Source organism: Perna viridis, chromosome 12, assembly GCF_037379345.1.
Source record: "Perna viridis isolate PV_CMFRI_1.1 ecotype Kerala chromosome 12, ASM3737934v1, whole genome shotgun sequence".
Taxonomy (NCBI): Eukaryota; Metazoa; Mollusca; class Bivalvia; order Mytilida; family Mytilidae; genus Perna; species Perna viridis.
In genome coordinates, this window is record NC_142456.1 from 14,236,774 (window position 1) to 14,250,216 (window position 13,443).

The 13,443-nt window shown below is 33.5% G+C and overlaps 1 protein-coding gene across 1 annotated transcript; it reads right to left on the bottom strand.

The window, feature by feature from the left end:
• Positions 1-2,039: 2,039 nt before the first annotated feature.
• Positions 2,040-6,821, bottom strand: LOC148601311 (C-type lectin domain family 17, member A-like). The gene is made up of 5 exons (XM_088556123.1): positions 6,702-6,821; positions 4,349-4,535; positions 3,735-3,825; positions 2,935-3,022; positions 2,040-2,301 (listed from the first exon to the last, which is right to left on the bottom strand). The coding sequence occupies exons 1-5, from the start codon at positions 6,757-6,759 to the stop codon at positions 2,102-2,104; spliced, it is 624 nt and encodes a 207-aa protein (XP_088412249.1). The 5' UTR covers positions 6,760-6,821; the 3' UTR covers positions 2,040-2,101.
• Positions 6,822-13,443: the final 6,622 nt, after the last annotated feature.

Consider the following 13,443-nt stretch of genomic DNA (forward strand, 5'->3'; position numbering starts at 1 on the left):
CAATTCAACAAGTTAATGACTAGGTGGTCGGTAGACAAAACACAAGGAAAAGGAACTTTTATGGAAAGGTTTGATCTATAACTATAAAGCATCAATGTTACCTATTTCTATATCACATCTTCTAGAAAAATTCTGATTATCATAAAGATAAACTAAAATATGTAGTTGCTTCATATTTTTTCTGTGATATCTGTAATGTTACTAACATCTGCATGATTATTGAAAATAATTATCTTTATTGGACGTACCCTGGAAGTCTTATAATTAACACGCAGGGGTTCATAGTGGAAAGCTGTACACTATGTATCTTTTATAACAGCTTATGTTCAATAATCTAATTTAAGGTGTAAAAAACCATTTGGACTTACATTATACATCTTACAAACATTGGTTGTCATTACTTCCTGCATATATTGGTAAAACAAACAAACAAATGAAATAAAGGATACTACAGACACTATGAAGTCAGCCTCATATCTTGAACTACACTTAGAGAAAAGGAAAACTATTGACCAAACTATACGACAAATGCGATGACGTGGCAACAATCCTTCAGCACCTGCGTATGGACTTTTCATATAACAAATCATACGTTATGCCAGAACTTGCTGTTACTACGCACACGTTTAATATCGAGCTAGATTTCTTACAATTAGGCTTCTAGTACAGGATTGTGTTGCTGCAAGATTGAAGTCTTCACTACTGAAGTTTTAAAGTCGTCTTCATGAACTCGTGGATCGTTACGATGTATCCATCTGCACCATGAAAACTGTCATAGTTTTTCTTATTACTCATTCGTCTACCCCGGAGTTGACTTTTTATGACTAACTCGGCGGGATGCTTACTTTACCGGTGCACCTGGTCCACACTCCAAGTTTTTAGTGAAGTCCGAGTTGTTCGTTACTCTTGTTATATTGTAATTATTATTTTGGTTACCGGTATTTTATGTTTTTTGTTGTGTGTGTCTGTTTTCCATGGCTGGTCTTTGTTCCTGGATTACATTAGTTGATTTCTGCTAGAATCTTCGTCGATGAGGGCAATCAATATTGATATCAAAAATGCTTTTTGAAACGGTTTGACAAAATCATAACTATATCTCTTAATAATAAGCCTATTACACGGTCTAGTTAATTTATCAATTTTAATTCAAATATTGTCTCAGACACGAGGTTAAAGTCAAGTATTGTCTCGATTGAAAGGTTTTATCTAAGTATTTTCTCTGATGAAATGCTTGATTCAAGTCATGTTTCAGACAGAGGTTTAATTCAATCATTACATATCAGGTAAGAGGTTTTATTTCAGTAAAATCTCAGATACTAGGTTTAATTCAAGTATATCTTAGATGAAAGGTTTAATCAAGTATTGTTTCAGATGTGAGGTTAAATTCATGAAATGTTTCACGATACGAGGTTGAAGTTTTGTCGGAGGACTCCGAAGGTAGATGATCCAACGTAAATGTAACATTTCACTCCTTATAAATAAGAGGTAGTCTCCTTGTGAACCTGATAAGAGTATTTCTCTTTTATTCTTGTATCATTATATCTGTGATCAAATATTTACAAGGCTTTGGATACTTAGATATAAAACACTTTCTAATATTACTTTCTGCAACGGCTTGGAGACCATTGCCGTAAGAAACTATGACCGAAGTAATTGACAATAGACGCCCAACATTTCAACCTCAAAGATTACTTTTTGGACATCTTGGAACTTATAGAAAATACATAAATGTACATGTATCTGAAGATTTTTGTTAAAAGTAATAAAGTGTATTCATATTACAAAAGAATAATGAACGGAGCAATAAATTTACTTAAGACTGTTAATGGAAGTAGTTATTTTACCCAACCCTTTGCTTAAAGAAAGTATCGACAAATCGTAAATTGGTGTATACCCCAACGATAAACTAGGGTCGCCTTAAGTTATGTCTTAATCAAAAGTAAGCAAAAACTATAAAAAATGAAATAGATAAAAAATAAATAAATAATAACCCCTCCACCCCCCCCCCAAAAAAAAAAAACACAAACAAACGAACGAACTAACGATACTGATAAATTTTAATTCTAAATTCTTATTGACCATAGTCAAGTTGTGCCGGTGATTAGACATTCTCACATATGAAGCGATGTGGTACATGACATGTAGATGTCCTCACCCACTTATTGTTTTCATTGAGGTATCCACAGGATGCAGCGCTAGTAGGATTGTTGAAGTAATATAGGAACATTGATGGTAATACATTGCTTCCGTCGGCCCAATGCCAATTGTTAAATTGCTTAACTAGTCCAATATACCAGTCACCTGCCAATATAGTCATTATTTTCAAAAATGTTAAAAGAAATTTAGCATGATGTGACACAATTCTAATCTAAATAGAACTTAAAATAACGACCGACAACGTCCACCGATTTCCTACGGTTATGCACACATTTATACCTATTTTTGTCTATTTCTAAATGATTTAATCAGGGTCTCATGGATTGTTTTTACTAGTATTCACATTTAGTTTCTCAGTTTCCAAGTTATATAAAAAGAATCATTTTCTCAATGTTTTGACCCGGTTTTCGTGGATTGGCTATATTCTTTGTTCCCAGGCTATATCTAAAATAATCTTTTTTCTATATGTGAACAGGTGTTCTTGAAATGGCTTTATTCTCCGATGTCCATGCTATGTTTAGAAGAAGAAATCATTCTTAGAAGAAAGCGTTATTAAATAATACTTTAGTATTCAATAACTGAATCGCGATTGTTGATACCCAACGATTAAGACAAACACATCAATGAGAGAAATGAATGCCTATCTAAAATTAAAAACAAAACAACAATCAAACAAACAAACATAGGAAATGGGATGTCATCCAAATAATTTAGTGCAGTCCTTTTTTCGAAAAATCCTTTATTTGTCCTTTTCAAAACAATATTTCACCAACTCACCTCCTGCAGCTGTTCCTAAGGCGATAAAATTTTGTTCTGCCACGCTATTGATAGAAACGAGATTTCCACATCCTGCCTTACACGCCGCCTGTCAATTAAATATAATTCAAATATAGAAACGGTACAGTTTTTGCATGTGTGCCTTGTAGTATTATACAGTTATTTCAGGGGTATTTTATGAGATTGTATAATGTTGTTATGCTCGTGACCGAATTCTGGAGTGCAGGTGTCAGTTTCACAAAAAGTCGTCAGTGTAAAATTGATCGTAAGTAATGACGTCATAAACTAAAATAGCATTGTGACGTCATGCTTTACGATCAATTTCACACTTACGACTTTTTGTGAAACCGACGCCAGGTGTTTTTCTTTACTGTCATGCCAGTAGCAGTTCCTGAGGGGGTGAGGATTTAAATCACACTTTCGATAGTAAACTTAAATATTTCGTGCATAGTGTAGAGAAAATGGCTGAATCCGATTCCTCCGGAACCACCTTTTACAATATCTGGAAACGCTCCTCCATGCAAGTCTTAAAAAATGAATAATAAACTTACTATATTAAAGGCATTTTTTTGATAGTAACTTTCATATGTGCACAAGTGTGTTTTACTTTTATATAGTTTACTTTTTTAAACATGCTCCACGTTAGTGTTAAGAAAAATTAAATATATACATTATAACAATCATTTGAAATCATGAAACACCGATAATATACACTTTAAATCAATCGTTTCATATCATTCATGAGATAAAGCTACATAAATTTGAAGTTACAAAAAAAAAAAAAAAAAAAAAAAAAATACCTGTGCTTGGGCATGGTTCAGCGAAATAGTGCTGAAGGCGTACCATTTTCCTTGAAATTGAAAACGACCGGCGCTTGGATCACCAGGGATGCTACCTAATAATAATAAAATATATTTATAACATTATAACAAACAATTTTATGGAAATCAAACTGTATTTATTGATTTAATACCCTGCTTGTCTATAAAGAAATGCCACACCTCGTTTTAGAGCATTTTAACTGCTAATTGGACTATAGTATAAATTAATAAAAATATCATATATGTTGTATATTTATTTATAGTTTATTATTTACAAAATTGCAAAGATGTCAGTTTTGATGATTCACATCAACACAGGCATGTTTTGTTTTTAATAGTTCTGGAAGTCACTTTTGTGTCACAATTGTACTATATTAAAAATCCTGTATCATCCGTTTGACGGCATGAAAGAAATGCATGTAATGTTATAATTTTAATTTCTAATCAACTAGGATAAACCAAATCGTATATTAAAGATTTTAACGGAATTAGTTAAAATACTCTTTGTTGATGCATCAGCAGGACTTTACTCAATTAACCAATTAATGAAATTAATCATACAAGTAAATCGTCTATCATCAAATATAAAGAACCTACATGGATTTGGTGTAGTTGTGGTCGTGAGTTTAGTTGTCGTTGTCGTTTTTGTCGTTGTTGTTTTCTTTGTCGTGGTAGATGTCGGTTTCGTTGTTGTTGTTGTTGTTGTTTTTGGCCACCAAGGTCGCCATTGCCATCTATTTCCCCATCTTCGATATCCGTACCGACGCCATCCCCAATGACCTGAATATTTAAAAAAGTCATTAAGGGCTTTAAATATGGATTTAGATCATTAAACAATATGTAATTTTACTTATACTCGACGGCAGGTCAAGCCCATTGTTTGCTTAATCATAACTTTTTTACGTCGTTCTATTATCGAGGCGGACCCGTGCAGGTCCGGGTGTCAAAAGTATAGGCCTGCAGCAGCGCTAAGCTTGTCGTAAAAGGCGACTAAATAGTGCTCAGAACCCTAGCCGGGGGCTAGGGCGCTCTGCCCACAGAGCAACTGGGTTGTGTGCCCCAGGTGGTTGAATGGGGTACCTCTGGTGTGTTACATACTGGAGTTGTCAGGTTTAATACGGAAAACCTGACCGCAAACCATAGTGGTGTACCGTGTTGGAAACGATGCCACGTTCCTCGCACGTTAAAGAACCCTACTGTATTATTCTCACGGAGTAGGAACCATAGGGCTCCGCCACAGGAGACTAAATTGCCCGACCCTACCCACCTCTCCCTATTTCCAGTGGCAATCAAAATTTCATGACCCCATTATCCTTGTGTCCCATCCCATTTTTCATTTCATCATCATTTCGTGTTCATTTTATCATCCCCTTCATGTTCATTGCCTGAATATAGCTGAAATATTGCTGCTCGGGCGTTAAACCCCAACAAACAAACAAACAAATATTATCGAGGCGGCGTCATTCCTCTTTTTATTTGCTAGTCGTTTCTCAGTTAACAGAAATCAAGGCATGAGTACTCACGATAATTGACTTGCCCCATTAAAAATATTTATGAATAAAATGCTGCCATTTTTCCTCTATGTGTCGATTGTTGACAAATAGTAGGTAATTGTATTTTTCTATTTCTATGTATACAAAAATGTACTTTCGCAAGAATTTGAAAATAAAAACAAGTATTTGGTTGGAACAATAACCTTTAAAATAATTTTTAATATGAACTTATATGGTAAATCATTGTTTTGGTTAATTAACCAAATTGTCCTGGTATCAAAATCTCGGCCGATTTGAAAATGTTATCATTTTGACGCTGCATTTAGATATCATTGGATTTTAAAATTAGCGTTTTACAGAGAATCCGTTTTGTGGTACGAAAAACACTTATTACATAAATGCATATTACGATATACATCTGTTCCAATGAATAACATAGCAGCATAAAAACCAAATATATAACAACAATCGCAATCCAAATATATATTGTATACGAAAGTTATACCCCAATCTAAAAAATCATATATATATGTTACAAATGTTCTGTACATGTATTTTAAAGGAGTAACCTTTCATTAGCAGCATTAGAATCACATATATATGGGAAGATCTAAATCAAATATAATATCTATACAAGAAGTACTCAAAACCCAAATTTTTAAATTTTTAAATTTTATCGTCCTCGTTGTAGTTGCATATTCGGTAAAAATGGAAGTTAACCTGGTGCATTGGGAAAATCGGTCAAAGCAATGGATTGGACTAATATTGCAAAGGCAACGACGCCAGCCGCTTTCAACTTTGCTCTCTTTTAGATTAGAATAGATTGCATATTATCAATTGGTGCATTTAGAAATATATCTTTTACTTAATGAGAAAGTACATAAAATGGTGTCTTCTATTGCATACACTGATTTCTTAAGATTTAATAAGTTCATCTTAACTAAATGATAATAATAATATTAATAATAATAAAACAGTAGTAAGGCGTACCAATAGATGTGTCAGTTTCATATCTCCATGAACGTTTAGAAAATGATTTCAAGTATACTACTTTCATAATGTAGCCCTACCTTACATATCAAATTATATGTTTGTCAGGCATATGTTTAGGACCACCATGAAAAAACATATGAAAAACATATGTGTCTGACCAACGAATTAGTTCATGAAAAACAACTAAATAAAAATCATAATGTAATTATATGTTTTCAATTGAATTTCATTGATGAAATGATGAATTTTTCGTATAATTTAAAAACAAACAGAAAACATATTGCTCCTACATACCATACAGGTGTCAATTTCACAAAAAGTCGTAAGTGTAAAGCTGATTGTTAGTGATGACGTCACAACCTAAAATAGCATGGTCCTTTACATAAGTTCCATGAGTAAAAACATATGAAAATTCAGAATTTAAAAAAAAACTAACTTTAACATAAAATTTAAGACTTACCTTGAACATCATGAACAATAACAGCAAATGCCAAAACTAAGAGTACCAACTTAAACATCTTAGGATTGTGTGATCTTGAAGTCTTACATATCTCATATTTATACACTAATCTGAATAGTAGGGTTAATGCATATGCTTGAAATTTTTTAATGTATTTTTTTTAAAAATTACTTTTCCGTAAATGTTAATACGTGGAAATTATATGCTCAACACTTGGATACTTTCTTTTCCACCAAAAGATGAAAAAATTACATTAAGATTGCATATAAAACACACCATTTTTTCTAAATTTAATTTTCATATTATGCGTATCAATATTCATGAGTTTCCTGGAAGTTATCACAAGGGAACAGTTTGATTATTATTCATTCAATATTTTCTTCATGTAGATAGTATTAGAATCCCTTGTGTATTGGGACTTCTACATAAATGATATCCCTTATCTTTGACCTAATGAAAAATTTAAGTAGCACTCCACATAAGTCTTATGGCCAATATTTCATGCATTTGTCGATACGAACTTTTGACCAATCATACAAATGTTACATTGAACCAGTCTAAAACGCTGAGTCACAAATTAATAGCCCGCATGTGTGGGTGCCTACTTACTTAGACACATTATTCTTCTTCATAGGCCGACAAGTCGTATTCTATCTCCTGTATGCCTCGTGTTTTATGGAGAAGTGGTGACTAGGTATCGAACACATTATGAACTATAACAGCTATCAATACCGAAAGTACAAACGAAGTATATTCTGTGGACAAAACAACACCAGGAAAACATACAACAGACAAAACACAAAACACAAAACGTATAAACTCTGGAATACACACATCAAAATTCAGACACTCGATATTCGATATAAAACTAATCGATTCATAGTGATTTTAGAACCTGACAATTCTTCGGAATGTCAACTTATTTCGATATTAAGTTCAAGGTCGTCATGGCTTTTCACCATTAACAGAAAATATATTTGTACACTAATATTTTAATGGAAAATTAAATTAACTACATTAGGTTGCTTGAAGGAAAAAAAAACCAAATTGTATTCGAAACGAAAAAGTAAAATTTCCATAGCAAGAAATGAAAGGAGCGTAATTTCCGTGAAGCTATTCCAATCATTTATCAGTAGCAAAGTACAAAATTACATGCAACAGGTGTTTAATGTTGTGTAGGCTTCAAATCAATAACAAAGCGAAAATCTATGTTAATATTGCTCGGTGTGATTTTTTTAACCATACACTCAATAACCAACGCTATTTAAAATAAATAATTTTGAAAACAAATGAATGGAAAAAATTTTAGTTGCTTTTGATAATTATTTCACGAATGCACATGAGTCTACCATTTTATATCATACTTTGTCTACCCCGGACTTGACTTTTTATGAACAACTCGGCGGATGTTCCTAGAAAAGCAGAGGACGCTTACCCTACCGGTGCACCTGGTCCATGCTCCCAGTTTTTAGTGGAGTCCGAGTTGCTCATTTGCTTTTGTCACTTTGTATATATTTTACTTTATGTTCTTTGTTGTGTATATCTGTTTTCCATATCTGGTCTTTCTCCCTGGATTACATTCATTAGATTACCACTATAACCTTGGTTCCCTTGGTTACTCTTTGTGAAATCAATGTGATTGAAAAAACAAATATATACTATATAGAAGTTCTGACAGACAACGTATTTGTTTAGTTCAATAGGTATACTGTATACGTATTATTTTTTGCAGTTTTTAAAAATAACTTTAAAAATATCTGTAGCATAGTATTAAAAATCAATTTCGCGGATACTATTTTTCGCACTTTTCAACCCACCGCGTAAAAAGCAAAAATCAGTGCACCACTGCGAAAATTAACACATTTATAGTCTCTAGGCCAATTTGTTACAGCAAAACCAGTTCTGGTTTTGGCTAAACTATTTTCGGTTTTGTAAACTTTGTATTTGTTGAGGGAAACCAGTTTTGAACCAGTTTAGAATCTAATCTTGTTTACCAATCTCGTTTGTTTTCTGTGAACTAGAACCGGTTCAGAAAACCTTTCAAACCGCTACCAGGAGTGGTTTTACAGAACGTTTTTATTTGAACACGTGATTAACTGCGATTCAACATGGATGTCATAGAACTGCAATGTGGCTACTTTAGCCAATGTTTCCCAGATGCAGACAGTTTCAATAGCCATTTGTGCACTGCAAATACGATTAGCATGACAGACAAACCAGGTAATAATCAATGAGCAAGTTTTGTCGTGAATGGGTGCAAGCACAGAGTCTTTCGCCCCCGTGCAGTTCCCAGGCCATGTGTGCCCGACTAGAAGTCAACGTGGCGTAGGCATGTGCCCTCTCTAAAAATATTATGCACAAAATCAGTATACTATCCAAGTGTTGTCAAAAGGGAAACATTTTATGTCAATGACGCCTATCCATGCATTGGGGTGGCAAAAATTAAAAAAAAAACCCTTGCTCCCCCCCCCCCAAATAAAAGATGAATGGTCGGCGCCTTAGGGAAAATGTGTAAACACAGGCAATGAACAGTCTACATTTGAAATTATGCTTTTAATGTTTCTGCCGTGTCCAATTTGTATTGTTAAATAGTTAATCAAACCAGGGTCATGTTGGTTGTATATTGTCCTTGTTCAAAACTCCACTATCAGTGTCAAAATTTAGAGAGCATGGTTGCATTTGAAAACAATCATCAAACTAAACACACCACAATATACATTGTAGCATCCCTACACTAAGGGGAACCACCAAATTATGCAGTAATGTTACTTATTTTTTCTGAGATATTAAAGATGATTATTCAATTTGAAGTTAAATACAATGGAGGATTTGTATGCTCAATCTCTGCCAACTTTTTGGTTGGTCTTGTACTTTGCATGCTTTATGAGTAGCTACGAGTGTACATACATGTACATTCCAGGTTGGGTGGTTTAAATCGCCCCCGGTTTTTACCGGCAGTTTTAACCGGTTTAAACCGTCGCAGTCAATACTCCTCAAGTGGTCAATAACGGTAAATTCCCTAAAATTAAAGGACATTTCTGTCATTTCACGAGCATGTCATGCACGAGTTTTTAACTTGACGAGTCAAGGTTTTAACCATGATTTTAACGCGTCCAGGACGCTTGTACGCGGCTTAACGAGAACTTTGTGCACCCTTTTGTAAAACAGTATTAATGAAATCTAATATGTCAATAATTCAACTGACCAGTATTGACCGGTATTGACTTCTGTTGCCAACCTTGTACATGTATATTTTATTAGGACTTTGTTATTTTTATTGTCAACGTTCGTTTCGTTTATTTTTAGCTTATTACCTGGATGGTGAACCAGTTGGGCCAATTAGTATACTGGTACCTCAAAGGTACCATAATTTTCTAAGTACAGATTTTCTGAAGTCGTATCTAACTTCAAACCTTACTGATGCAGGAAAATTTACCAAAATTGTTGGTGTGGTGTGGCAGATATCCCTATCATTACAAAACTCAGAAAAGATACAATATACAAACATGTTCTTGAAATTTTAACAGATGGATGAAAGGCTACTGTGGAAGGGTTCGTGTAACTCAATTTTTAGTTTTCTATGTTGTTTTGTGTATATGTGATTGTTGTTTCATTTTTACTTTGTTGGCCATGGTCTTGTCAGTCCCTTGATTTAACAATTTTGTCTGCCCCATTGGTATCTTCGAATTATTATAACGCAAAAGTAGAGGAATGCAATTTTATTTTAATCCCAACCACAACTGAAAGACGCTTTTATTGTAGTTCTTCATCTTTAAGTCAGCACAAGGCTTCAACAATGGGCAATAACTAGTACCACTTAGCAAGTTCAAGACAACCCCTAGCTCTGATTTCAGCGGAATTAGTTGCTAAATGTTCAATCAATACCATATCAATAAAATGTCACTTCACGGATGAGATTTGGTTCACAAGCATAAATAGTTTGGAAAGTTTTCCTTCAATCACTGTCATCTGTTGACACATTAAGAGTAAATACAAAACTTATGAACGCCGGGCGCTCATCAAGATGCTTGAAAGGGAATTTGGCAAATAAATTCAGGAAATGTGGGCAATATGTTATCAGATACATAAACGTATTTTTAGATGATTTTTGGTATATTTTCACAAATTTTACATCATTAAATGCAGAATTCCAAATTGTTCGGTTTGATATTAATATGTTGTTATCCAATTTTATGAATTGTTATTAAGAAAAAATATACCAGATTTGTTTTCAACGGCATTTCTACATTTGTAATTAAAGACTTTTCACTCCCCATTGCTTATATTCAACATAGTAAAGAAATGAACTAGAGAAATTTGATAACAAAATTATTAAAATGCACAAAAATGTCTGTATTGAATTATGAAAAATGTCCTATTTCAATAGGATTATTTATTAAATTCTTCAAACTCATACACATGTACGAAATCTTTCTTTTAATATCAAATAAACCAGGCAAAAACAACAGAAGAACCACATGACGCACCAACAACTGTGAAAGCTGTCTGGTCCAAAACGGCAACACTAACTTTGATAGAACTGCATAAAGAAAAACAATCACTATTTGAAAAGAAATCAAATAAAAAAAAGTAAGTTTGGCAAAGAATTAGCAATGAATTGAATGTTAAAGTAGGAATTCAAGTTTCTTCATCCCAATGCGAACAAAAGTGGAAGAATCTAACAAAGGCCTCAATTGGTGTTAAATCAGCTAATTCAGAGGCTGATTCAACTTCTACTCGGGGAAAGACCGAAAACTTCACCACCAAATCAGTTTCTTACCTCTAATATAGATAGACAAGAATCCACTTGTTCTGAAAAACCAACAATGAAGAGAAAAAAGTCAAATTAATGACCAAACTGGTGGAAGCATTTTCAAAAAATTGAAAACAATCATTAGCTTTAACTTTGTTTACTCTTTGTTGACGGTGCCACTGTTAATGTTAATTGTTAACTTTGTTTACTCTTTGTTGACGGTGCCACTGTTAATGTTAATTGTTAACTTTGTTTACTCTTTGTTGACGGTGCCATTGTTAATGTTAATTGTTAACTTTGTTTACTCTTTGTTGACGGTGCCATTGTTAATGTTAATTGTTAACTTTGTTTACTCTTTGTTGACGGTGCCACTGTTAATGTTAATTGTTAACTTTGTTTACTCTTTGTTGACGGTGCCACTGTTAATGTTAATTGTTAACTTTGTTTACTCTTTGTTGACGGTGCCATTGTTAATGTTAATTGACCTAAGTTACTTCTATTGATGTTTAAACTGTTATGATACGTTACTAATTAGTTACCAAAACTTGCCATTAAATACTCAATTATTACTAATTGTTTTATTAAGACATATTGATTAATACCCATGTACATCAGAAAACAAACACAAAGAAAATGGGAACTGCTGTTTTGGGAGAAGGAGCTGGTCAATTTCATCACATACAAATAAAGTGCAACCAGATCAAATTTTGGTCTAAATTTATTTCAGGGGACCCACAGCCTAAGGCTGCATTTGTTAGTGTTATGGTTACATTTAAATACTTATTTTTGGATGGATTCCCAAATGTAAATAAAGCTCCAAATTTGCAACAAGTTCATCTATATTTCTCTGGCAATTTGTGTTCCAACAGAATTCCAAAGTGCCCTTAGTTTCTCCTTTTTCCTTTCAATCAATTAATGTCTTATAGAAAGTTATTGTATGTAAATTTTTTTCTCACTGGGCTAGGGTAACCCTCTGGTGAAACAATATGTATGTACAAATTCAATAGGGCAATGAGTAGTTGAAAAATTGGGGGAAACTTGGAAAGCAATTCTAACACATATGGTTTGAGGAATATAGGTAAATTCATTCATGAATTGAATGAAATTTATCAGTTTATTAAAAGTCTAGGAAGTCTGCCAAAGTTTACCAAAAAAAAAAAAACAAAAACAAAAACAAAAACTAAAACAAAAAAAACATGGCCACCAACTCGGAACATACATGTAGTAATAACATTGGATCTTTAGAGAAAAACAATGTTATCAATTTCTGAAGGTACAGAAGCAAATGGAAAGAAATGATTTAAGGAAGTCCTTTTCTATTTAATTACTACATGTAAGACTGCCAATTGTTAACCTGCTGATAAATTTTGACTACCATGGCAAAGGTATATTTTGTCCATTGTTGCCAATGAGAGTTAGCTCCCCTGATATGCGTGGGCCAGGTTTTATGGATGTATGGAAGGTTGTTTCAATTTCTTGACTAAAATTTACTACGTACTCCTATTTCTTCTTATTTTTCTAATGTCATAGTCTCTACTGCCGAACGAACATAATTTAACATTGAATCTAAAGGGAAAACCTCAGCCAAAATAAAAGAATATTGTATTATTTAAACCCGTTTCTGTACTACATGGTGCAAATTATAACAAATGTTATTTTACATATCATGTACTTCAGATAGTGAAATGTGAATAGTAAAACTTGGCATGAAAAGGTCAAATTTGTCCTTAGTTTGTAAGAATGTCTACAATTGTTTGTCTCTTGATCTCTGCTGTATAAGGCGGGTTTTGTACCTCAACACAATTATTGACTTCCTCTAAATCACTAGGCCCATCTTCGATATATTCATTCATGTCATCATTTTCCTCGATACACAGCTCATGTAGTACACAGCAGCTCAATGACACTTTAACAGCCCTTTCCATGTCTAAAATGTCCAGAAATTTAAGACGTCAAAATCTTCCCTTGAAGGCTCCAAAGGCTTGCTCG